The sequence below is a fragment of the Peromyscus californicus genome, unplaced genomic scaffold, assembly GCF_007827085.1.
Source record: "Peromyscus californicus insignis strain IS unplaced genomic scaffold, ASM782708v3 Scaffold_10__1_contigs__length_136768540, whole genome shotgun sequence".
NCBI lineage: Eukaryota > Metazoa > Chordata > Mammalia > Rodentia > Cricetidae > Peromyscus > Peromyscus californicus.
This window is the reverse complement of record NW_026294391.1, coordinates 113052671-113080516: the sequence shown is the minus strand read 5'-3', so window position 1 is coordinate 113080516 and position 27846 is coordinate 113052671. Positions and strand designations below refer to the sequence as shown.

The 27846-nt window shown below is 43.6% G+C and overlaps 1 protein-coding gene across 2 annotated transcripts in view; it reads left to right on the top strand.

Annotated features, from left to right (window-relative positions):
- The window catches only part of Frmd7 (FERM domain containing 7), a 41809-nt gene that overhangs the window by 4614 nt on the left and 9349 nt on the right, over positions 1-27846 (top strand). For both annotated transcript variants that reach the window (XM_052739407.1, XM_052739399.1), the window contains exons 2-5: positions 18170-18274; positions 19079-19121; positions 20898-20976; positions 23824-23921. In XM_052739407.1, the coding sequence (XP_052595367.1) occupies positions 18170-18274; positions 19079-19121; positions 20898-20976; positions 23824-23921 (325 nt within the window). The remainder of the gene's footprint in view (positions 1-18169; positions 18275-19078; positions 19122-20897; positions 20977-23823; positions 23922-27846) is intronic.

The window sequence follows — 27846 nt, the reverse complement described above, 5'->3', positions numbered from 1 at the left end:
TTTTCCAACTCTGGGGACAAGGATTGCTCTGGTATAATAAAATGCACCTGGATTTTAGGCTACAAAACTTGTAGTCTTAGGCCAGTCACATATCCTCTTTGATCTTGAGTTGTTGTGAGGACTAACGTAAATGTGATAATGTTTATCTTAAGTCTGATAAACCAGGATAAATTGGAATCTGCACTTACAAGTTGTGGGGCCTTGAGGAGCTTATCTGAATCTCAGCTGAATCACAACTGTGAATCACAACAGACTTAAAAAAATCAGGAAATTTCCCCCGAAGAATAAGCTATTTAGGTTGTTGAGTAGGAGGACACTAAGAGAGTAATAAGTGTGAGCTTAGAAGGAAGGGGTAATGGTGATATCTGCAAAAGAAAATATGAAGATGGACATGCAAAAGAGAACAGAACACGCTCTTTTCACAGAAGGAAAGGGTCAGTGTAGCTAGAGTTTTCCTGCCTGGCCCACAGTCAGGGCAAATCTCTCTCACCTGCTAGTCCCACAGCTGCTCAGACCCGACCAAGTAAACACAGAGACTTATATTGGTTACAAACTGTATGGCCATGGCAGGCTTCTTGCTAACTGTTCTTACAGCTTAAATTAATCCATTTCCATTAATCTATACCTTGCCACATGGCTCGTGGCTTACCAGCATCTTCACATGCTGTTTCTCATCATGGCGGCTGGCAGTGTCTCTCTGACTCAGCCTTCCACTTCCCAGCTTTATTCTCCTCCTTGTCCCCCCTACACTTCCTGCCTAGCCAATGGCCAATCAGTGTTTTATTTATTGACTAATTAGCAACACATTTGCCATACAGAATATCCCACAGCAGGTCAGTTTGATGGGTGGAGTTGAAAGGAAGATTGGCTGAAAAATCAAGGTTCAATACTGATGACATTGTTCAGGCAATATAGTCTACCTGAAGTAGAATATAGTCTACCTGAAGTAGACTATATGAAGTCTGATCTTTCTTCTGAAGGTGATGGAGAATTGGGAAGTCTATCAATCTCAAAAAGTGAGGACATTAGCACCTGCTTGGTTTATTAACTTACCTGTTTAGTTCCAATAGTGACCATATCCATCTGCTGTGTATCTCTGTATGGATGGCCCTAGAATTTACTACCCTAGTCCAGATACCAAACTGTGACGTTATTACTTCACAACTTCTTTGTTTTTTGTTGAAATAGTATGGGTGTTTTGTGCTGTGATCATTTCTTCAGAATTCACTGTGGTGAAGATTTCCATGTACATGTAAAATTAACAAAACTCTGGAGTATTATGTAGTTAATCGGCTAGTGTGTTGATTGGGTATCTATGATCAGCCAAAGGGCCCACACAAGAACTGAGTGAGGGAGTGGGTTCCCACACCTCTTTTCCTCTCTCCTGGAAAGTGGATTTCTTTTTAGAATCCTTGAGCTTGTCAATCACCTCCATCGAGCAAAGCTGCGTTCCCCTAGCTCTTTACTTCCTCTGGGGCTTTCAGGGAGTGGTTAATTTGCCCTGCCCTGCCCTTCCCATGGGATTTTGGTCATTAATCCTACAAGGGTCAATAATAACTGTCTAGTATTACCTGAAATAATGCAGAGTTTTCTTTGAGGAAGTAGATGGAAGCAGGCAAACCCTTTATACTTGCCCACATTGTAAATTACTTCATGGTCACAATTTATAGTAATGCTAACCCAGTCAATAATAGCAACAATATTGCTGAATAATGGTTATAGATAGTGTTGATCAACAGTATAGTCTAGATATGTTTTGCATGCTCCGTCTTACATAATTCTCACACAAATCAAATAAACAAGTGTCATTATGTAGTGTAGTTCTATAACTTATCTGTGACTCAGGTTTAGTCTCATCTATAAAAGGGAATATTATTAGTACCCACTCAAAGAGTTGTTACAAATTAACATATAAGAAAGCAGAACCGCTAGGTCTACACTGAGGCCCATGGATATGACTGAATGTAATTTATTATTACATTTTTACTTATTACTTTTGTGTGTTGTGTGTGTGTGTGTGTGTGTGTGTGTGTGTGTGTGTGTGTGTGTGTGTGTGTATGAACATGTACTGTGATACATGTGCAGTGGTCAGATGATAACTTGAGGGTGTCAGTTCTCTCTTTCCACCATATTGCTCCTGGAGATTGAACCCAGGTCATCACGCTTGGTGGCAAGTGTTTTTACCCACTAAACCATTTCACTGGCCCATCCAAGTTTAAATGTTGAACAGACATCCTGAGACTTACATTCAAGCAACAATAGCCCAAGACATTGAGGTCAAAAATGTTAGGTTCCTGTCCATTGTGCAGGCATGGAAATGGTTGTATACAGAGGTTAAGTTTCCCAAGATCCCACTGCTGCTTCATAGGTGAACCAGGACTCAAGTCACAGACTATTGACTTTGGCTGCTTTGTGTATTTAGGCTTTCTCTGGAATTGCAGTGTGAGCAGTGAAGCTTCCTGAGTTTTCAGAAATTTGTAATCTGCCCTGCAGATCCGTGCAGACTTCTCCATATTGGGTCCTCAAAACCAAGGTTTTGTAGACAGAAAAACAGACGGACTGGAGTAGCTTACTACCTCCCTGACTTGTGCAAAGAAGGCCAAAGGAAGGAACTTGGAAGGTCAGGTCACAGAAAATCAGCCAGGAATCATCAAGCCCCAGCCTCGACAATATTAGCAATGTCTTTGCCAGGGATTTATTTGTCATTACAGGGGCCAATGCTGCCCAGTGAACGCTTTTGTTTGAATTGAGTTTTCTCTGTCCCTCACAGCCTAAGGTTGGTTGATTTGGAAAATAAATTGAACTGAAAAAGAAAGAAAACGCTTGTATTCTATCTGTCAAGCAGCCAGCAGGCCAAGTGTGGTTTGGGTGTTGCTCATCCCACCAACCGCCCAGCCCCCCTCCACTGGAGGCCCTTCTTCTACTGTCACCTGGCTGCCAGGCTGCTTTCCTGCCAGAGCTCAGAGGAGAGGCCTGGCCTGCAGCTGGCTCCTCCCTAGCCGCCTCACTCTCCACAACTGAAAGGGGAGAGGGAACCAGTCCCAAGAAGATCTGAAGGGAGCTTTGTGGGGGGAGGACAGGGGAACTGGCTTTGGAGTCTGGTGGGTGATGGAAGTTTCTTCAAGTCTGCACTCGTGGGAACCTCGGTAAAGAGTTTCAGCTAGCTGAGGCCTTGCCACCCTGTGGGAGTCTACCCATTTCTCTGTGTGAGGCCCCCTGTCACGTTTCCTCCAGGGTACTCTTGAGGAGTGTGAAGTGAGAAATATTTAGATAGAAGGACAGAAAAGAGAGAAACAGATAGAACACAGGATAACCTCGGGAGGGCCTGGATCCTTATCTACCAGCCCCTTCTGTCTCTTCTAAAAAGGCCTTTTATAGGAATGCCAAGGGGTAGAACAAAAGACCTCCCCCTAGCTCAGCCAAGTGCAGACCCTTCCAATCGCCTTGTAACCATGCACATGGTCAAGCAATCCTCTAATGCAGCCCTGATGGGTAAAGCAAGCTCAGATCTGGCTAGGAAAACTTTGTGAGCCTCCACAGCATCCTCTCAGCTTTCATCATAGCACAGGGTTCCTGCCATCCTGGTGCTGAGGAGTCCTAGCTGAGGCGCCCCCAATCTTTGCCAAGCACTCTGTTGCCAACAAGCAAGATTCCAATGAATTCTATATGCATTTCTCTCTTCTCCAGGGACCGCTGTCCTGTATTTGCCTCATTGTCTGACCTGTCAGGAACACAAACACATCACCATCTTAGAATCTAGTTTCAACTTGTCCTTTAAGACAATGAAGTTGACAACTGCCACATAGAGAAAGAAAGTTTTCAAAGTGACTGAGGGGAGTCCAATGTCTTGAGGTCAGAAGGGTATGGCCCTGGGGGCAGGACTAACTGGGGGTAACAGGAGTGGCCCAGCTCCTTCCTAGCAAGGGCCTGAAGCCTGCCAGCCAAGTGCCAGAGAGCCGTGCTAGCCTTTGTGATACTTGGTGTCACTCAGCAGCTTTGTGCCTGACTGACAGAGCTGGAAATCATTTGGCTAGAGCATCTCTACCACTAAGAGATCTGGCCTTCAGAGTTTGTCTGTACCCCAGGAGCTAGGTAGTACAGACTTGGTCCATGGGCCCCGAGGGCCAAGTGCTTCGGATAAGATCTGCTGGAGGGAGGCTGAAGCACTGAGGAAACCTGCCAAGTGTCAGACATTTGAAGGAGAACTTCTGCAGGCTGTGGAACTGGCTGATGCGTAGCTTGTCTAGTTCTTAACACAGCAGCTATCGCCCCTGCCCCCACCACCACCGGAGTCTCTTTGCAGGTCAGTTTTCTTGATTCCCCCTTTTCCTCTCTCCCCAACTTCCTCCCTGTCTTCTGGGTCCAAGGTGTGGGGCCAGAAAATGGATTTTGTCTAGAATGAGCTGACCCCAGGCCCTGGAAGCATTTAGGCATGGCGCCTCACCGCTAATCGTAGGGCTTAGCTGTCTTGAACAAGCAGCCCTTTGTCCTCAGAGATTCCTTTTATGATGTTGAAATTCACCTTTCAGCAGACTTAGGGAAAGACAAAGGTTCTGCAGAACTCCACACTCAGGATGTTTGAAGTGATTGAAAAGTCTTGTCACAAAGTTACTGTCAACTGCCTTCAAAGCTATGAGATACCATTTCCTTACCTTCCTGGAGGTCCCACTTCACACAATCAGTACTTAGTAAGTTTGGGAGACAGGAATGATTATACTCCTTCATCCATTTGTCATTCATTTAACAAGAACTTAGGAGTCCTTACTAATTCCAGGCACTGCAGTGGCAGTGAAGGACTTAATAGACCGGTGGAAGAATTAAAATGTACATTGTGTGGAATCTACCAAAATAGGCTTTTTTCCCTGGCACCTTAGAGATGGTCACATGGGACTTTCTGGAGGAAGCTGTGTCTGACCTGAGCCCTAAATGACCAGTGCTAATTATTTAGGCATGTGCTGGAGAGTTGGGGGCTGAGGGCGCAGAGTTGAAGATGGTCCAGAGACAAAGGAGGAAGTGGGGGTAGGTGGTAAGTGTCCACCAGGCTGGCTGCATCTGAATGGTGAGGAAAGAGTGCTGAGAGCGGAGACAGGAGAGAGAAGCCGAAGACAAGGCAGGCATTTCATATGAAGAAGGGAACGTTCAGCAAGGTTACATTTGAGCCCAAGGTCACACAAATACACGGAAAGACAAGTCAGGAGCGAAGGGCAATGTACTGACGGCAGAGCTGCCCAGTTTGGCCTCAGAACATCCCGTCACTGTTTCACAAGCAGCAAAGTCGCTCGCTGTCATGTCTTCTTTTTGCAACTTGTATTTGGAGTTCAGCACTTAAAAATCTTTTCTAAAATGTGTCAATTTTATTTAGCTCTGTGTCTCAAGCAATACTGAAACAACCAATAACAACAACAACAACCAAAACTGCCTTAAAATTAGCTGAGGAAATTGAATTTCTGGAAGAAAAAAAATCTATCCTAAAGGAATAGTTAAGGTTGTGTATACAGATGTGTGTACTTCTTTTTGTGCAAAGATATTCATCTTAATTTTGTTTGCAGTCGCTAAGAGGAGAAGACAGCTTACATGGGCGGCATTTATGATGCAGTGCTAAGCTTTTAAGAAGTGTCGCTAAAGAATTAGGTGACATACATCAAGAATTATTTAAAAAGCTTTATTATAAGGTCATTAGATTGGCTGATTTATGAGATTATGAGTGTGTAATTTCTTCTTCTTTTTTTTCTATTTACTTTTTTCATTTTTTTTGAGACAGGGTCTCATCTATCCCAGGTTACCTTTAATTAAGCTCAATGAACTTACTATATAACCAAGGCTGAACTCTTGATGCTCCTGTCCCCACATCCCAAATGCTGAGACTCCAGATGTATATTAGCATGCCCAGTTCATCCCAGATTTATTTGTTTATCCATTTTTTTGAGATAATAACTTACTATATTGCCAGGACTGATCTGGAATCCTAAAACTCAGGTGAGCCTCCCAAGCAGTTGGGACTTCCTAAATAGTTGAAACTAAAAGTGTGTACCATCATGCATCCTCATGCCTAATACCTTGATTTTTTAATAAGCACATATTGCTTTGGAATAAGGCCAAAAACCAGAACCAAAACAGCAAGGGAAACTTCATTTAAAAAAGCTGTCCCAATGATAAATATGTGAGGTAATGCATATGTTAATTAGCTCTAATTAATCATTCCACGGTGTATACATATTTTAAATGTCATGTTGCGCATGATAAATACGTGTAATTTTTACCTGTTCATTTACAAATAATAAATTTAAGAACTGTTGCAGTATAAAGTCTTTTTCTACATAAGCCTCAGGATAGGAGTTCCTCCTAAAGTGGTAAAGCTGCTTATAGCAAAGTCATGTGCTCTGCAGATGTTCCAGTTACCTGCCCCTAAACATCAGCCCATTGTCCACTAGCCCACAATGACCCCCGAACTCTTCTCCAACCTAAATTATAATGATAATAGCTAGTATGTGTTAAAAGAATGTTTATTGTGTTCCAGGTATTAGACTAGGAATTCTACACGCGTCCCCTACTGAAATCTGCAATGGAATGGGTGGTAGCAACACTCCCACTTCACAGCTGAGCAGCTGGGAGGAGCGCAGAAGCAGCGTGCTCATGGTTGCAGACTAGTCATGCCTCTAATTCCAGCTGCTTGGGAGGCTAAAGAAGAAATATCACAAGTTCAAGGCCTGCCTGGGAACACAGCGACAGTTCAAGGGCAGACTAGGCAAATTGTCAAGATCTTGCCTAAAACTCAGCTCAAAAAAAAGTACTAGGAATGTAGCTCAGTGGTAGAATGCTTGCCAGACGCATGTCTAGCCCTGTGTTCACTTCCTAGCACTAAAAGTGTCTCTATCTAGTCAAGTAGTAGAAGCAAGCTTTGGATGGGGCGACGAGCCTGTAAATTTGATCACTTTATCCATTCTTTAAGGCCCGTCTTTTTAGAGCCACTCTGTTAGCTGTCATGAGTGCAGGGAATGATGGTAAAGATAGTGGTCCGCAGCTGGTAGGGGAACCTGGCTTGAGGAAGCAGTCTTCTGTGAACAGGAGGGATGAACAATGGGAACGGTTCAGAAACATTGGCAAGGTATGTGGCATCTGAGCACTACAAAGGGACACAAAGGAAGGCAGTCGTTCTTTGTGGGGGGATCTCAGAATGAGGTCTGTTAATTCTGTGAAGGCAAAGTACGTATGTTGATTTATTAGTGCTTAACCTGGGGCACAGTAGACGTTCAATAAATGCGAATCTTTGAGGAAATTTTGTTCATGCTTTCAGCTGCGAGGCAACTAGTCCCTGCTCAGATGGGTTCGTTAGCAGACTAAATACCAGTTTTCTGATTTAAGGAGGCAAAAATCTTCAGGCAGGAAAAATGGAGCACACATATTTTACATAGTAGGGTATCAGTCTTTTTTCTATGCAGATGTGTAACTGTGTGATTTCAGTAAGCCTTCTTCATCTCTTTGAAATGGAGATAGCAGAAATGATAAGCACCTTGCCTCAGGCTCTTGCAGAGAACAACAGAGAAGAGAGGTCATCTGGACTCTAATCATTCACAAAGGCCCCTGAGGTCTTTGTGTGGATGCTACCAGGAGCACAGTTCTGCACTTGAAACAATGTGGAGTAGCTAACGTCAAATTTAACATTCAGAAGAGAAGAATATGTTTGGCTTTGATTTATAAATAGCAATGAGTCAGCTTAACCAGATCCTTCTACAGAAATAATTCCACCCAAGCAATCAAAAGAGAAAGGTATTGGGAAGCACGCATTGGGCATGGCTAATTTTCCGACCCAAGGGTTCGCAGCTCTTGGGATCAAGTTTCCCTCTGAACATTCCTCATAACTTAGTTCTTCTCGGCTTCCCCACACCGTCACAGTTCGCAAGTCAAATCATGCTTTCCCTTTCTTGTGCATTAGATTTTTTTGATGTGTAGTATTTAAAGGAAATATACAAATTAAAAATGCTCTGGACACGACTATGCTTGCACCTGAGTATGACTAGAGAATTCTAGACAGCGGCTTTGAGTTCTGATACACACCCTCACAGTAGAGTTTCCATATCAAAATGTTGAGGTGGGAAATGGCAAAGGTCAACTGTAATGAGGCCAAACCCAGGCTGAGAAGAATGTGTTACCCCTAGGCTGTGATTGTAGTGTCTGGATTACTTCAAGACTCTCAAATATGTGAGTGAGTCCTCAGGACTTGGGTGCTTACGTGCCAGTTTAGGCTACAAGGAAAAGAACAGGAAGTTGCAGGTAGGCCCTGGAGTGAAATTATACCTCTGTGCCCCAGGTTTAGCATATCTTTATAAAGCACCTACTGTGTGCACAGCATATGCAGCATCCAGTCAAGAGGCAAGTAGAGCTAATTGGATTCTAAATAGCTGCTATATTAGGTCCAAGTTAGTACCAAACAGCCAAACCCATAGGAAGAGACTAGATGCTGGGCTCAGGAACTTAGGCACATGCGTTGGAGGGCAAAGGAGTGACTCGACAGGCCTTAAATGACTCCTGTGAGTGTGGTACTTGGAAAGAGTCCAAGTGAGACGGAGGCAGGGGCTTCCTGCTCCAGGGTAGAGCTGCTCCCTTAGTTTGGTCCTCAGTTGTCAACAAGCAAACACACCTGGCTAATGAGAGGGTGTTGAAAGAATAAAGGAATGAGACACGTCGTCCCAGAAAGAGAGTAATAGTTTCTCTGATCTGACATTGCACCACTCAGAATCCCTTGAAGGGGGTCTTCTTAATTAAAAGAATTTCATATTCAGTCTCCAGAAATGATAGAACCTAAGCTGCAAAAGTTACAAAACATTTTACAAATTTTGGGTAATCAAAAAGAAAAAAAGTAAAATTCAACCATGATTCCTTCACCCAGATTTTACTACATTTACTGAGGACAGTGAAGTAGGAGAGTTGTGAGTTCAAGGCCAACCTGGATTCTTTATCTAGAGACCACAAATTCTCTGCCCCCCTTCTCTCTCTCTCTCTCTCTCTCTCTCTCTCTCTCTCTCTCTCTCTCTCTCTCTCTCTCTCTCTCTCTCTCTGTCACACACACACACACACACACACACACACACACACACACACACACACACACACACAGGAGAGGGAGGCGATTTTCCTTAGCATCTCTCACATGTTAGGGTTGGGGCTCTTTTGGAATCCACAGCCTGTCAGAACGAAGTGGCTTTCACTCGGCTCACAGTCCAGGTGGGCCATTCAGTCAAACTGAGCAAAGTCGTTTCCAGGAGGGAAGCGACCAGAACCAGGGGCAAATAAAGGGGGATGTCATGGAAAAAGCGAGGCACCAGAGTTAGAAGCAGAGAAAAGAAAGGAGAATCAACACTACAGTCCCCTGGTGAGAAAGGATGATTGTGTCAGGGAGCCCCAGTGAACAAGAGAGAGTAACTCAGAAAAAGGCCATTCAGGTGTGGGGGTGCAGGGACAGATCAGGAGCAGAGCACATTCTGCTTGTTTCTGTCTTATCTTTCATATGCTTAGCTGTTAGCGTTCCCTTTATAGTTTAGAACCTCTTGGTGGCTGACATGAGCACATTCCCGGAGGCCTGGCTTCCCTTCCTAGGCGGGCTACTCACTTTCTGATAGCCCCCAGGCAAGGGTCTTACTCTTGGGGCTGCATCTCAGCTTCCACACTTAGAATGAAGCTTCGGAGCATGGAGTTTCGACTGGCTTCCATGGTCTCCTGTTTATCACATTACTTGAGAGAGAATTGATTTCAAGTTTAGAAGAAAACTCCCAACAGCCATTTGGAACCCAGTTGTGCCTCATGCACACTGCATGGATTTAGTGCTAAGCACTTCATGGAAACAAACAATTATAATTGTTTTAATTACCCAGAGTAGCTAGTAATTTCGAGACGACTTGGGAGCTCTGTCTTGAGAACGCTGTTATTACCTTGTCACTTTGCAGCAGTCTCTCCAGTACAAGCATGATAATTTCAATGTCCCAGGAGTGAGGGCACGGCTGCTATTAGGGTGGTAATCTTGTGGGTTATTTTTTTCTCCTCTTAGTAAAAAGAGTGACTGAGTGGTGAGAGGCAGTTTGCAACTAATCTAGCAACTTGAACCAGATGCAACCTGTCAGGGTCAATGCCAGGCCTCCATAAAGCCCCAGGCCACGATGCATTCTCATTCAAAAGGTGTCTGCCGTAAAGTATCACCTAGCAGATACTACACTCTGTAATTCCAGAGTTCTCTTTGCAATTTGCTTTCCCTTGGCGTCAATATGGCCAAGGGCAAAAGAGGTGATAGGCAACTGCTCAATTGAGTCTCCAGGACTCGCCCCCACCCCCCGAAAGTCACGTGGCCGGAACTCTCTTTGAGCGGTTAATCAGGAGCAATTCGAAGGCTCTCATCTTTCACACATGCAGCACTCGGAACAGCTTTGTTGTCCAAAACCAAATGAAAAGTGGTTGTAATTTAGTGTGAATTTCACACATGCACAAGCAACTCTAAGGCTTGACCACTCTGCTTACCACCATGAGGAAACCTTAAGTACCCAGTTAAACTGCTTCCCTTCAGGGTTTATGGCTGAGTCCAGCGGGCTCTGGGAAAAGCGCCTTTGTCGACTTCCTACTTCATCTTTGTTGTTTTATGTGCAACTGCACCTTGTTCGCCACCAAAAGCTAAAAGACAAGATTGCCTGCTAAGGAGCATTCCATTTTAGAAGGAGCTGCCACCGCCTGCTAATTAGCTTCTCCAGGCTCTGACAGTTCTCTTCTTACCAGGAATTAACCCCCAGTAGGGGAAGCTTTTCTGACCTGTCCTAAAGAAGCCACCTTGCCTACGTCTCTAGGCAGCTTTCCTAGTGCAAATTCCCCTTCCCTTTTCCATTCACTTTTTAGAAGGTAAGTTGCATCTGATAATAGTAATATGTAAGATACATGCCACACTTGTTGCAGGGTCAGAATTATTATTATTATTATTATTGTTATTATTATTATTATTATCTCTGCCCACTCAGCCTCTCTCGATCTTTAAAAATATTTATTTTATTAACTAATTGGTTTATTTAGTGATATATAAAACAATTAGAGAGAGAGAGAGAGAGCGAGACAGAGAGCACATACATGTGTACATGCATGCCACGGTGCATAACAACTCAAGGGAGCCCCTTCCTTCTTTCACCAAGTTGGTCCCTGACCTCCAGCTCAGGTCACCAGGGTGAGCGACAAGTGCCTTTATCAGTTCAGCCATCTTTTTGGGCCCCAGAGTATTTGTATTTTTGATGAAAAAGTAAAATAGTTTTTAAGCAGTGCCAGAGTTTAGTCTTGAAGGAGTCCTTGGATTCCTTGGTCAGTAGGGATGAAGAAAATGAGAAAAATTTCTCTTCAGGAGGGGCCAAGCTCAGTATGGATGAAATGCCTGCTGCTGTTGTTTCTCAACACAGGCATGGATGGAAGTGAAAGATACAGGACAAGACTGAATGAAATCCTCACCATTGACAACATTGCTTCACTCAGAAATACACCAAACAGGACCTCTTGTTCTACTTAGAACATGTCCCCCAGAGTTCTCTGCTTGGCTCTGGGCTCCAAAAAGCTCTATATGACAGTAGTTCTGAACCTGTGTGTGTGTGTGGGGGGGGTCACATATCAGATATCTTACGTATCAGAGATATACATTATGATCTTAAAGTAGCAAAACTACAGTTATGAAGCAGCAACCAAATAATTTCATGGTCGGGGGTCACCACAGCATGAGGAACTGTATTAAAGGGTCGCAGCATTAGGAAGGTTGGGAACTACTGCTCTAGTTCAGGAATGAAGGGTTTCAAGGAACAGAAAGGAGCAAGCACAGCATCAAGAGGGAATTATGTCACAAAGGTCTCCGTGAGGACACAATGGGATTAAACTGCCGTGGAGGCAGCTGATCTGGAGCAGTTCCAGAGGGATGGACGGGGTCAGCGGAAAAAGAGACACAGAACAAAGAAGCTCTGAAATGTACCCCAGGAAACAGGAAAGAAAAGGCCAGGTGGAGTTAGTAACTTCAAAAATAGGGCGAATAAATGAGAGGGTTGGCTATTTTGTCACTCTGCCAGCAGAGGGCACAAGATACGACAAAGGTTGCTTTTCTTCTCAGACTTGTGCAAAGGATAGGGAGTGTCAAAGGAGGGACATGGATACAAGTATTTATCCATCTCTCTCTCTCTCTCTCTCTCTCTCTCTCTCTCTCTCTCTCTCTCTCTCACACACACACACACACACACACACACACACACCATTTTTAAAGAGCAGTTTAAAAAATGAAAAGAAAATCCCAGTAGACAGCAAACTGTGACCTCTGTTCAGTGGTGGTGGATGCGCACCTTTACCCTGGCAGGAGGCAAGGCTCTACAGCCTGCAAAGAGAATGCCAGCAGTAATGACTCAGCTTTCTTGTGCCCACTATGGTACTAAGTCTCACCTCTGGGTTTTCTCTGTTGTCATGCCTATGGCCTTACTTCACAGCTATCATCTTCACTTGTCTCAACCATGACGGTGCCTACCCTAAAGTATGTGCTTGCCACCCGTTTGCCCCACCTTCTGTTCATCCCTACTACCTTGGTTTCTCAAAGGAATCCCAGCCAGCATTTCCTCCACCAGGGACCCCACGAGCAGCGAGAATCACAGATGCTCAGGCTTCAGCCACACCTACTAAATCAGACTGCTTTTGAACAAGACCCCCAAGGGATTCACGTGGAATTTATAGTTTGGGGAGCTGTGCTCTCCTTCCTGCCTTATGTTTCTAAAGCAAGATTCTGACCACATCAATATCTTGTTTAAAACCATTCATGTCTTTTGCTCCCTTCCTGAAGCCCACATTTGGGGGCTTGGCTTCATATACCAGCAAACACACTCTCTGGTATATATGCTCCTGCTCAGCTTTGCAGCTACTGAATCTCACTTTCTTTCCTAGCAACAACAAACTGCTTGGTGGGTCATTGTCTAGACAAGATTTGCTAATCCATTTTGCTTCTGAGACTCTTCTTTCCTTCTTTTTACCAGTTCTTGCTCTGTGTCTGGTTGGGCGACCCCTCTACTGGAAGTCCCTTGTGCTACCTACTATCCCATATAGGGGTAGGTAGGTGTACGTTGAATGAGATCTCATATTGACCATTCATGCATTCCTGTGCAAAGGCACTTGGTCCTTCACACTGCTGTGATTAAGTATCAGCGTGCCCACATTGCCTGTCAGTCAGTCTATGTGTTCCTTCATAGTAATGCCTGTGTGTTGCTCACATCAGTCTCACTGGGCAGTAGGAAAGCACCTTGCCCAGAGTAGGGTCTCACCAATGTGTACTGAACTGAAGAGAAGACGGAAAGGGTCATGGTGGGTAATGGTGTATACAATGGCAAAGGCAAGTGGGTCAGAAATAAGCTTAGCGTATGGACAGCATGAAGATCAAGTAAACCAAAAGAAGCAGAGAAGAGAAGAAGAAGAAGAAGAGAGGACTATGTTAAAGGAGGGGCGAGCTGGACCTTTGAAGTGTTAGAGTGTTGAGGACAAGGGTGAGACCAGTGAAACACTTCTCTGCTCTCTTATCAAAGGCTTTCCATATGGAAATGGAGGCACAGGGCTGTAGCGACCAAAAGATCAATTGTTCAATTACCACTGTGGGAAACCTACTAATCATGAATGTGAGCCCCAGTCTTCCAGATTCTGATAACACAAAGAAACACTCCTTCTGTGAAAACGGATCTTGTAAGCGGTCCAAATGCTGAGAGGTATGTGACCACACACCAGGGTTTGTTCAAGACAGTCCTGGGTTAGACCTCTTGTGCAACTGCAGTTGTTATTAGTGGCCCCTGTCAACCTTAAAAGTATCCGAGTATGGTTGATAAATTATGTGGTCACTGGATAAATAGTCAGCATTTACTGCTGTCTTCTTTGAGACAGGTACCATATTAAGTACTTCAGAAGAATATTTTCATGAGCTACTCACTAAAATTTTTCTTGAAGTTAAGATCATAATTCAAATACTAGAAAATTCCTAATTTTAAAGTATACAAATAAATGGTCTGTAATAGTTCACTATGTTGCTCAACCATCAAACCCTATCTAATCCTAGGACATTTAATCACAAAAAGAAATTTGGTACAAATTAAGAGTCATTGCCATTCATTGCTCACAGGCCCTAGCCCATGGAAACCCTGAATTTGTTTTTTGTCTCTATGGACTTGCTGAGTCTAGATAGTTCACATTAATGGACTTATATAATAACTGGTCGTTGTGTCTGGCTTTTGACCATCCAATTTTCCAATGAGGGAACCTGAAGCTCAGGATAGACAAATCAGCCTGCCTAAAATAACCCCTCTCCTGGGAGAAGAGTCAGAACTAGACTTAGGTGTATCTGGACTGCAAATCCTGCATACCTAGCTACCATGATGTGCTGATTTCCCTGTACAAGATGGGTGCTCATCCCATGCTTGTAACTCCCCCTTGGACCCTTGGTAGATGTATTCTTTTCAAAATGCTTCCCAGTTTTCATTGGTGGAGAGTTCATTTAACATTTGGAAAAAGGAAAGAATGAAGCTTGGTACAGGGGCACACATCTATAATCTCGGTTAGCCTTCTGGAGAGTGAGACAGGAAAGACTGTGAGTTCAAGACCTGCCTGGGCTACATAGGTAGTCAGTTTCCTCAAGCAAGCAAACAAACAAACACAAAGTCAAAAGTGATGAAGAGCAAATACGGCAACTTAGTGGGACAGTGAGATGGCTGAGTGGGAGAAGATGCTCGCCATGCACGCCTGGCAGCCTGAGTTCCAGCCCCAGAAACTCCGTAAAGTTGGAAAGAGAGAACCAACTCCAACTCTCCAAAAACTGTTTTCTCATCTCCATACCTGTGCTGTGGCCTATGTATTCTTACACACAAACATCGCGTGCATACACACACACACACACACACACACACACACACACACACACACACACTAAAAACAAAATAACTAAGGTGGATTATCAAGCTGGGACATAGCTATCCACTGACTTGTATCCTTGCTTCCATTCATCTAGTCAGAAATTGAGCAGAAAAGGATTACAGTCCAGATGGATTTGAACAAACTGGTTATGACAACTGTAGGTAAAAAGAGAGTCAGCTAACCTGGATTTTAGAACTAAGCATTTGGACTACTAGTGCCTCCATGAGATGCTGAGTTTGGAGCCTCCAGACCTCAGTGCTAGTGGTTATGACCCAGTGAACTGGACGTTATATAACTATGTTCTCACACATTTGCTTCAAATAACACGAGGACTAGGGATGTAACCCAGTGGTAGAGCACTTGTCTAGTGTGTGAAACTCTGTTTGGCTTCTGCTACATCCAAATTAAAAGTTCTGTTTAGAAGGCAGTGCTCTGCTGCTGTTCAAGGGAGATGAGACCAAGATAAGAATCAGAATTGGAGCCTCGGTTTCTTGAGTAAGGAGACTGACTGAAGGCAGAGACTTTAGATCTACAAAGGAGCTTGATTAGAATGTTATAATGTGCTATCTTAAACACAAGCAGACGATTATACAGAAAACTGGAAGTCTTAAAGTAAAAGATAAAAAAGTTGTATATAAACAGATATTCTGAGAAAAAAAATCAGAACACAAATGTTGAAGAACTGGATCGTAACGGTAGAAAAAAAAAATGAAAGGTTGCATGTTGAGACAGAACCCAAATCCTACCTATTATGTACCACATTCCACAAGGCTGGCCAATTTCAACGCACACCAGGAGGAAAAAATGCCTGCCCCAAGATGGGGGTGGAGTGCTTGAGCCACAAGAGCACCCAGACGCCAACTGCAAAAATACCAAAGGCCTCAAGAACCATTTGGCAACATTGGCAAGGATGGAAGAATCGGTGGGTTATAGTAATAAACATGGTAGGGGAGCTGAAGGAAGGGAGCAAAAGGAAAGCCTTGTTTGAAACCCTTCCATGGATGGCTTTATAGTTTTTGTGACTACACAAGGATTTAAGTAAACACATACATACAAACATATAGAGTATGGTAGTGTTGATAGGGAGCAGATGTCCTGATGGGAAAATCAGAATAAGAATGAAGGAAGAGAGGGAGAGAGGGAGAGAGGGAGAGAGGGAGAGAGGGAGAGAGGGAGAGAGGGAGAGAGGGGGAGAGGGGGAGAGAGAGAGGGAGAGAGGGGGAGAGAGAGGGGGGAATGGAGAGGGAGAGAGGGAGAAGGAGGGAGGGAGAGAGAGAGAGAGAGAGAGAGAGAGAGAGAGAGAGAGAGAAACTGAAGCTTTGAAAATTGTTTGCGAAGAAACTGGAGTCTATGACAGAATTTAGTCCTCATGATAGAAATGGTGTTGGAAAAAGTATTGCTGTCATCCCTCTCTCTTTAGAAATTCTTTTTTTTTTTCTTCATAATAAAAATCCCGTGGCAGCTCCTTGTCTGGAGCACTTTAAAAATAGGAGCGATTTCATCTGTCTGGAATGGTCTGTGTCAGCACTTGCCGGAGGCAAGGTTGCCACATAGGCACACCCCCACTCCCATCCCCCTAGCCAGCACTTTCTTCTCCCACTAGACACCCCCCATGCCCTTTGCACCCCCACTTCCAGCTCCATGCCTGCCTCCTTTCTCTTGGCCAGTAGCTTCAACATGATCTCCCACATCAAATCAAGCTCGTCTTCCCTCAGCCTGGCAGCCTTCTGTCCAGGTGCGAGGGGGGGTGCCATCGCTTTTGCCCTTTGTGGCCTATTTGAGTTTAAAAATAGGACCCTGGTTAACCCAAATGAATCTTAAATTGGAGTTCTGTGCAGTGTAACTGAAGGAGGAAAAGGCTGGGGGAGAGGATCTTATTTTTGGTCAGTGGGGGAAGTGGTAGGGAGGTGTGCTGCCTTCCTGGAAGCTATTAAATCCCAGATGTAGACTCTGTTCCGTGTGCCGCTGCCTTAGGGTGACCTCTGCCCTCTCATAGTTGCTGTTAATTCTATGGCTCAGTGACTTCCAACTCCACTCTGTGCACCCACACCTGGCTTCCCTCTCAGCACTCTGGGCATCCTGTGACTTTGCTTTAACTAGGGGTTTTCAGTGGCATGTTTTTGTGCTGATCAGCCAGAGTCCAATTTTCCCATGGCCATCTTCCCCGCAACAGCAACTCTTGAGTTCAGCGATGGTGGCCATTACAGCCACACTGAGCTCAACGAGATTTGCAGAGAGCCCTCTTCAAAGCGCTTGCTCCCAGAGAAGCCGAAGAAAGGCACCGCTTTGTGCTCAGAGCATGTGTGAGCTTTATGAAGAAAAGTGTATGTGTCTTATGTAAACAGAATATGCTGTATGCAGATTTTGTGGGCAAAGCTGCAAAATGAAATTTACTGAAAGAACTCTTATGGTGAATTTGGTCAATTTCCTGTTAAAACAACAACCACTTAAAAGCCTCTACTGTATATCAAGTTCTGAGCTAGACTTGGGGAGTAACAAAGAAAAGAAAGGCTGGTCAGATGTGCCCTATTTGAGGTGAGCCAGGGGGATTGGGAACTCAGGGGCCACCTTTGGTTTAACTTGCTGCAGAGAGCGTCAGGAAAGCTCTTCTTGGGTAATGACATCTGAGCTGAGTTGGAGTAAGCCAAACCAACGACAGACGGGAAGGGCAGACAGGCTGTGGAGAAGGAAGGACGTGAGCAGAAGCACAGAGGCATGAAGCGACTTGACATGTCAGGGGAACTGCAAGCAGGCTGAGATGAGTAGCGAGCAGTGTGTCAAGAGAGAGGGAGCAAGAAATGCAGTTGGAGAGGCAAGCAGGCAAAGTGAGAGGAGAGAGCTGCCAGCCTCCCTGCCTAAGCAGTGAAGGAGAGCCCCTGAAGGATTTGAAGTAGGGCTACGGCAGGGTCCGATTTACATCTTGATTAAACCGTCTGTCAGTTTGGGGGAAATAATTTAAGCTGCCTGCGATAAATGAATTAAGAATTTTTATGTGAAGGATAAATGTGCAGATCTAGCTATAGTTAAGTGCAAAGCTATCTCTTCCAAGAGGGCCTGTCATTAGTCTGAGGAGTTTTTAGGGATGTGGCTAAAAGCACGTGGAGGTAGATTTGTCTGTATCTGTAAAGCTCTCAACATCTTTAGGTGGTCTGCAGGTTCTCTAAACAGTGGGGCTTCTCCCCTTTGTCATGTGTTACATGCTAGGGATTCAAACTGCGCTGTAATCTCTTCTGTTTAGCAAAAATCATCCGGAAAGGCACTCTTTAACCTGAGCTGCAGTCACCTCAATCTTTCCGAGAAGGAATATTTTGGATTAGAATTCTGCAGCCATTCTGGAAATAATGTAAGTGGGTTTTATTACGGGGTTCTCTTTGTCTAGAAATGATTCAAAATGCAGTTTGCACCTAAGTACATAAGGCTCAATCCCAAATTAAAAATGCAAAACCTATTTATACCTTGCAAAATTCTTGTATTTAAAACTGTCTTCCCTCCCACTGCTTTGTTTATTAAGCTATCTTGGTTTGCCAAACAAATTCTTTCGCCTCATTATCCTTTTCTGTTACTCGTTGACCAGCTATCAAAGCTTTATCTATTTTGAATGGTTGGACCTTAACCCCCAGAATTAAGACTCCTGACCTCATGACTGTTGAGGGAGATTTCTTTCCCTGTTTCTGGGGCCCTACCTTTCGGAAGGTTCTTCTGCTACATCTTGCCTTGGCATATCTATAATCTGGCACCTTCCCAGAAAGTCTTATTACTAAGTGGGCATTGGCAAGGGTAAGGGTAGGGGGAATGTAGGACTCAAATGTGAAACCAAATGCCTTTATGAGTCTTCATAGCCACTGATGAGCCTTGCCTGTGATACCTCCATCATCCTCCCAAGGCAGTGATTGGAATGTCAACAATGCAGAGTTTATAGATCAACAGTGTTCAGTGTTATTGGAAAACTACGAGGGGGCTGGCTGAGAATGGTGAAGGGACATCATCTCATTGACATGGCTGTTTGTTTCCACGTATTTTTAGAAATCTAAACAGTCCCAGCATTTGTTCATTTGATGTTGACCTTTATCTGGTACCAAAAAAGAAAGAAAAAAGTTGTGCTCACTGCCAATGTGTTCTACCAATTGTTCCACTGATGCTATTACAGGTTTGGTTGGAACTTCTGAAGCCCATAACAAAGCAAGTAAAAAGTAAGTATGGAAGATCACTCAAGGAATGTAGTCCTCAGTTCACGCTTGAAAAATCCCCCTCTAGCCCCATGCATTGCCTCACCTTACTAAAATGGGAAGGGGGTCTTAGATTGCATCAGCCCTCATCTGTCCAGTAAGTTTAGCAATAGAAAAAAATTGTCTTAATTTTGTCTGAGATGAAGAAGCTCATGCTACTGGGTCTTGGAGTGCATCTGAAGAGTTCTGGTAATTATGCCACCTGCGGACTGCATGTAGGCGTAGAGCTCACTCTGGGCCCTGGGGATCTTCAAGCACCATTAGCATCAATCTGCGATAATGTTCAACATCTGCCTGAAGACTTTCCTTTCACGCCATCACAAGCTTTGCCATTTGCTCCAGTTTATGTTTGAATGATTCCTGTATCTCACACTGGACCTCATTCATCCTCATTCATGGGACAAGGGTCTGGGGGCATGCCCATTTAGCTAATTCCCCAGGCATTTTTTTTTTTTTTTTTTTTTTTTTTGCAAGTGGGTCTTAACGCTTTGGGAAAACTTGCTTCAGTCTCTCTTCCTGGTTCCTTGGTTCCACTCCACTCTTCACATATTGATGCATCTTGTGACTCTGCTTCCCCCAATTCTGTGATTACGTCACACAATTCCGGTAGCTTCTGAACTGATTTTCTCTAATTAAGTACCTATATTACTCTCCAAGGGATCGATTGAGATATATCTGACCACATCTCCCTCCTGCTTAAAACACTTCCACGGCTCCCTAATTACCTCTAAAGTTCAGCCTTATTAACATGGTGCGTAAAGCTCTGGACTCTATAGCAAGTGTTTTGTCCCTGCCACTAACCATTTCAGTTCCTACCTCTTTTAACCTACTTAGATGTCAGCTCCTCTAGGAAGGCTTCCTCAACCTAGGCTGTGTGGTACTCAGATTGGTCTGTTTAACTATTTGTCTCTCCAAGAGACTGGGAGCACTTGAGTATCTTTAAATTTCCACAGTATCTGCCCATGGAGGGCACCCAGAAAAGATATATTGAATGGATGACACTGTTGCTACTTGTGTGTGGTTACTTTTGATCTAACAAACTTTATTCTTTTTTTCTGGTACTGGGGATGGAACCCTGGACCTTGTACATGCTAGCAAAGTAACCTATCAGTGAACTCCACCCCCAGCCTCAAGTTTCTCATTTTCAAATGCAAGTAGGTGTGAAAATATGTAGATGCGGTTTCTCTGTGGTATGTTTTAAGATTGATAGAAACATTGGTCTGCCCTGTTTTTCAATCTTTTTATGAAATCTTTAAAACATTCGTTCATGTGCCTGAGGGGAACCTGGGCCCTTTCCTCAGGCGAGATTGAACATTCACAGATAGTGAGTTGTAAATCATCTTTCTGAATGACTCACTTCTTAAGAAAGGACAGAGTAGGCCTTCAATGGACATATCTTTACAAAAGAAACCCAAAGGGAGAAAGGGTGTGAAAGGGGGCTGAGTTGGAGGACTTTCTCAGTTGCTATACACATAGGGTCACAATCCAGAAATGGTAACGGGATACATGTGAAAAACTGAAATGTAAAATAAGTCATGGGAAAGGGTAATGAAGAGAGGAGGGAAGCAGGACACTGTGTGTTTGTGAGCGTGCGTGCGAGCATGCGAGCGTGCGTGCATGTGTGTGCGTGCATGTGTGTGTGTGTGTGTGTGTGTGTGTGTGTGTGTGTGTGTGTGTGTGTGTGATCTTAACTGTTGTAATGAACATTTAATAAAACTTATGGAGATATTGTGTTTTAAGATCCTAAGGAGGTTGTTTTCAAATTTATGGTGAAATTTTTCCCAGTGGACCCTGGACACCTTCGGGAAGAACTCACAAGGTAAAGTGTTTAACTGTGTGTGTGCTGAATGATGTTACTTGAGAATACCCATTCTCCAGCTATTGAAGAAAGGGTTCTGATTCCTTTTTGCATGGCTTAGTTTCAAGTCACTCTTTGAGACAAAGTGAAGGGCTAGAAAGAGGGAGGATCTGGCTGTTCCCCCAAATGTTAATCTCTCCAAATTTCAGAACTAAGAATGGATGAGTGGCAAACCTGGGTGGCATTTTGAAGCTTATTCCATTAACTGCCACAATAATATGCATGCTGTTCCATGCCATCTGTGTTTCAATCAGCATAGCTTTCAGGCCAGCTAATGCCCGTGACCACTGCAAATGAATGTGTTTATGGATGTATCCCATAGGCAGAATGGGAAACATTCTGCAATGACGATATATACTTATGAAAAATGCTCTTTATAATTGCAGTGAAAAACTGCTTCAGCAAAATGACATTGTGTTATAACTCTCCAAAAACATATTCTGCTTTCTAACTGAGTCTGCTACACATAGAAAGGATCTAGGTCTTTTAGATTACAAACAAGGAACATGTCCTGGAAGCCAAAGTTGACTGAGTTAAAAAGCACAGGTTGTTGGGAGTTCATCTCCCTGGCGTCTTTCCCTTCCACGTGAGGCAGGTTGACTTTCTCCTTTGGTGTGGGATCTTTGCACAGCTGCCTGCCTCCCTCTTCTAGGTCTCTCCACAGTTTTTTGCTGTCAACCACTTGCCAAGATAGCTTGATATCTTGCTATGTAAATTAGTTTGCATTCACGAACTCTTGGTAGTTGGGTTTTAAACTATGACCAATTTTGATGGAGATGAACCCTCTCAGAAATACGAGAAAAATTAATTTGATGATACATGTTTCATCGATTGTTCAGAGTAAGGATCTGTAGCAGGCAGCTGCCTTCTTAAGTGATAACCCACTACTACTGAGGCAGCATGTTGCCTTCTTCCCAGCAAGGGACAATCAGATGACAAAAGTTCCCTTTATCCTTGCTAAGAACCAACTTCAGTTCCCTTTTGCTTTTGTCGTGGGACTAATTAATATCATATACATCTGTATTTGAAAACAGGCGATGGTAAATGTTGGGGTCCCTTAAGTTGTCCTTGTTGTTCCACTGCAGAATACTTAACTGAGTTGGGTGTGCTCACTCATTCTTGCAGTCACAGCACTCCACAGGTTGAGGCAGGAGCACTGCTGTGAATTCGAGGGTAGCCTGGGATATGTAGGGAATTTTAGGCCAGCCTGGGCTATAGTGTGGGACCCGGTGAAAACAAACAAACCAACAACCTGGCAGCAACAACTGAAAGAAAGAAAACCTACCTCTTGTAGAGATTAAAAATATGCCTTGTTTGGGGCCAAGGCATGGACTTCTGAGAATATTATACAAAAATAACTGTTTTGACTGAATCGTTTCTAGTGCATTAGAGGTCCTCACAATTTGAAGGGACATAATGGTTAAAGCTTTTATGAGCTTAATAATCACTTGACAAGAATCTTCTGACCAGATTTTCATTTATCACCTGCAACTAGTTATCTTTTACTACATTGCCTTCAGGGCATTAGCTACTGAAAAATCCACATCGAATTTAATCTAGAAAATTCTATTTTATATAGGGAAATACTCACAGTAGGTAGTGCAGGTTTTTGCATATAAAATAAAATATTGGAAATGATTTTTTGCTCTGGAAAAGAAAGCAGATAACAGTGGAATCTTTCTTATACATTTATTCACCAAAAAAGCGGGCCATGGGACTGGAGAGATGGTTCAGTAGAAAAGCACTTGCAACATAAGTGTAAATACCCGAGTTCAAATCCCTGCAACCCACATAAGGCTGGTCATGGGGCATATCCGAATCCCAGTGCTTCTACAGTAAGATGAGAGGCATACCTAGAAGCCTGCAAGCCAGCTAAATTAATGTCCAAAATCCTGTTTTACATAAAGTGGAAGGCAGAGACTGATACCCAAAGTTGTCCTCTGACCTCTGTACACATACATATGAGTAAGCACACACACACACACACACACACACACACACACACACACACACACACACACACATGAGTTCTCCTTTACTAAGGCCTGAAGTGTGTGTGACAAATGTTCAGCTCAGCAGAGCCCTAAACACAAACCTGCATTTGATGAAGGTTCTGCATCGCTAAGCTCATCAACCATTAGTTTCCCATCTACTGTTTGTAAAATACTCAAATGGGCTCTGGCTGATGGTAACAAAGCAATCCAGACAAGGGAATAGGGTAGGCACAGGCAGGGCTTGATAGCCTTGATTCCTGAAATAGGCACTTTGCGTGGGTATCCTACATTCAGCGGCAGGTATTAGACTCTGGCCATAGTTCCAGTATCTTAGAGTGCTACAGCGTGGCCAGAATGGCTTGGGCCCTGTCTTGGTATCACTGTGAAATGGAGTGATTGCTCCTGCTCCACCAGCCTCTAGAATTCTTATGGCCCTGCCGACCTGACAGCTCTTCGTGTCCCCCAGAGTCTGATCATGCTTGCTGAGGCTCCCAATTCTCTAGCTCAGGATGTGGTTGTTTCCATGGCAGAAAGCACCAGAAGAGGATTGACCAAGCCCCTCAAGCTGGCAGCAGGCTAGAGCCAGGGCAATTCCTAATGGTTGCAGAACCTGCCAATGTGCTGAGTCAGCCAGTTGTCTTCTAGGGTTGGATGGGTTCTGAAGCAAAGCCTATGCATGATTCACCATGCCACAAAGGCCTCCAATTGACTGGATGCTGTTCCTTCCTAGAATTATCTTCTGTCTGGGAGAAAGGAAATTTTTCTTCTGTATTACTGCTTCTTCGTCACGATCTTTCCCTCAAATCCTTTTCAGGTATCTTTTCACTCTTCAAATAAAGAAGGATTTGGCTCTGGGAAGGCTGCCATGTAGTGACAACTGTACAGCGTTGATGGTGTCACACATCTTACAATGTGAGTACCCATACTCGACTTCTTGGCCCATTCACCAGGGATAGAGCCAAGCAAAGGAAGGAAGCATCTCCAATTTGCCTGCCTGGCACTATATTCAGCCTTTGGAGGAGAGAGAACCTAGCTCAGACCCAGTGAAGTGGTGCTTTATCGCGTTCATTGCGAGCTGAATGAAATCTTGCCCCTACTACCTTACCGTTACTATAAAGCAAACTCAGTTCTCTGAGTCGGAATGTTCTTGTATTTAAAACAGTGAGAAGGTGCTTCTGAGTGTTAAAAGTAAATGCTGGTTTTGTCCTACCTCAGTCTACCTACCCTGCTGTCACTGTCCCTTGACTTGCTGTCCAGGAACTGGTTTGAATAATTCTTACCATGGATTTGAAGGTAGACTGGAGGAGGTCTGGGGAACAGTGGGGGCCTGCCTGGGAGGGAGTTACACAGGCCAGGCCATGCTGTTCCTGCAGCCTGGAGGGTAGGGTCTAGGCAGTGGGAGATAACATCTCTTCGAAGACCAGCTGGACTTTTTCTATTTTGAAGAGGCCTCCCAAGAATACACTGTTCCTTGATAATTCTGCAGAATCATAGCTTCAGGTTTTTTGTTTATTTCATAAGTTCATTTCTGACCTTTGTTCATTACCTTCCTACTAGTCCATAAATGGTAGATTTCAGATTTTGCTGAGAACACCACAGTGAAGTGTTTGGATAGGGACTGCATCCTAGGCAGTTTATCAAGTGATTCCCAGCTGGGAAAAGAGAGCTCCAGACTCTCAGAAAGGCAGCAGATGAAAAATGCCATAAGAGTCAAGGAAAGCTGATGGAGGGGATGGATTTTGTCTGGGAGCTTAAAGGAATACATGGGAATTGAATGTGAAGATGGTGGTGAGACAAGAAGCCTCATATACAGGGGATGAAGAATGACCACACATAGCGTAGGGACAGTGTCTCTCTAGGAGACATACTGACAAATGAAGCATCATGTTGAAAGGTCTTGAGTGTCACGAGCATAAGCCATGTGCCCAGTATCATACTTGCCACTGACATACGAGGCATGGGGTAGAGCAGATAGGAGGAGCATCCTTCTCCATGAGTTACCTCTTTAGATAGCAGTTGAGGGGGTGGGGCTCCAGGTGACTGCTTTTGGGGGAGGCCAATTTTATTCGTAACTGCCTTATGGAGTTGGGCATTGCCTAGTGGCCATTTCAGGTACAGTGTAGAAAACCTCAGCTTTTCCAGAAGGTATGTAGTCAGCATTCATTTTGTGGAGAAAAATGCTAGTGAGTTAGCATTTCACAGTCAATCCCAGTCAGACTCAGAGGACTCAAGGTCATGCGCAGAATCACAGTCTAATTGCTCATTTATCTCTCCATTTTCTCACTGGTCCAATATTGGTGAGTGCCTGCTACAGGCGAGACATTCAAGAACCTGAGCATTCTGGCTTTGGCATTCTATTACTCACACCTCTTTTATACACCTCTAGCCAGACAGTCCCTACCAAACATGATTTACGTGATTCAGTGAATATTCTTTCTTAGAAACTCGTAATATAATATAATATCATATAATATAATATATAATCCTTTGTCAGTCATTAAACAACAAAAAATATGGTAAGTGCCACCTTGTTAGATCCTATTATAAGCATTGCGAGCACACAGTGAGCTACAACACCAATCCTTATCTTCATGGAGCTCACATTTTGGCAGTGCAAGAGTGTCAGACAATGACCAAAGTAAGAAAAATATATATGATGAATGTTCAGAGGTGATGAGAGCATAGAAGGGAGAGGGGGGTGGTTCTAGGTGTGGGCACTGGGTCTTTCAATAAAGTGGGAAGGGTAAAGGTGACAGTCGAATGGAGGTACAAAGTAAGCCAAGGAGTCCTGTGACAGAGAGGCCCACACACTGGGAACACTCTGTGAAAAAGCCCGGAGGGGAGGACATGCCTGGAGTGGTTAAGAAATATCAAGAAGGTTTTGTGGCTAGCTGGAGCCTTTGTGAGTAAGTAGAGGGGAGTTAAAAGTACATTAAAGACCTAGATGAGATGGGAAGTCATATAGACAGAAGACTGAGGTAAGAGAAAAAGAACATTTACTTTCAATCATCAGAAGCACATTCATAGGAAGGGATTCTTGGCCTCTATTTTAAATATAAGAACAAAATCTGAATTAGGTTTTAACAAAACCATATTGGCTGCTTTGGTAAAATCTAGAACATAGAGGGAATGGTGGTAGTAGATAGAACAATAAGAGATTTTAGGAGAGATGATTGGAGTTGGAGCAGAAAGGCGTAACATTTGAGCATAACATTTGGCAGCTTCTGCTACTGATGATACCAATTTTCTTGCTAAATTGTCGTAGAAGTACATGGAGAGGAAATTAAAAATCTCATGTGTTCTTATATTTTCCTTATAGTCATTATAGGGTTTTGTTCTTAAGAAACCTGAAAGATGTACACACATTGTGTGTGTGCACTGTATTCTTAAAAAAAATGGCCCAATTGAGGTGTAATTTACATGCTGTAAAATTTACCCATTTAAAATGCACAAACCAGTGGGTTTTAGTAAGTTCTTGTCCATCTAGCTATAACTACAGTCCAGTTTTAGAACATTTTTATAATGTCAACAGAAACCTCTCAGGGCTGGGGATATAACTTGGCTGGTAGAGAGCTTGCCTAACATGCCAGAAGCCCCGGGTTTGATTCCCAGCACCATATAAATTGAGCATGGTTATGTATTCCTGTGATCCCAGCACATGGGAGGTGGAGGCAGGAGGATCAGGAATTCAAGGCCATCTTAGCAACATGATGAGTTCTAGGCTGCCCTGGGCTATATGAGACCCTATGTCAATAGCAAAAAAAGCTGAGGATGATGGCACTCTCCCCAAATCCCATCACTTGGGAGGCAGATCTCTGTGAGTTCCAGGCCTATCTAAAAATATAGAAAACAGGAAGAGAGGAGACAGAGAGACAGACAGAGACAGAGACAGAGAAAGGGGAGGATATGTGTACACGCGCACACGCACACACACACACACACACACACACACACACACACACACGGGGGGGGGGGGAGAAGTTGTGCTGCTTTGCCATTCTCTACTCTCCTCAGATTCAGGCAATTCCTGATTAACTCTCTGTTTCTATACATTTGTTTGCTTTTTAGGACATTTCATATAAATGGAACAATTATGTGTGATCTTTTGTATCTGGCTTCTGCACTGAACAGTGTTTTTTGAAATCTCTGCATATCCCAGTTTATTCATTTCTATTGTTGAATAATATTTCATTTTATAGATTTATTACATTTTGTTCATCTAGTCACCTTGTCTGTTAGAGTTAGGGAAGTTTCTAGTTTAGGTATTAATAATAATAGTATAAACATTGGCATACATGTTTCTGTATTATATATACTTTCTTAACTCCTGTATATGTTTTTAGAAAGGTGATTGCTGGGTTGCGTGATACATTTCCCCTGAATACTTTATAACTATGATTATCAATGAAAATTAACTGTACAAATTCATGTATATCACTGCATTATTTCATTCTTTGATCAAGAAAGTTTGATGCTTCTAACTCCCCACCTTCCCTAATACTTGATATTATGGCTATCATAGTAGGTATAAAGAAATATCTCATTACCTGTATAACTATCATTTTTTAATTCTTATTCTTACTCTTTGTTATTTCCTACAATGAAATATGGTCAGACCCTGCTGGTTCTCCACTCCAATTCCCTGTGTATCCCCCAACACACCCCCTCCCAAGTCCTTGTCTTCTATTTTGTTTTGTTTTGTTTTTGATTGAGTCCAGTTAGTGCTGCCCCCATGTGCATGGATATGGGGCCAGAACACAGGATATCTACCAATGGCTACACCCTCAAAGAAGAATGATTCTCCATTCTCCAGCAGCTATCAACTGCCAGTAGCTCC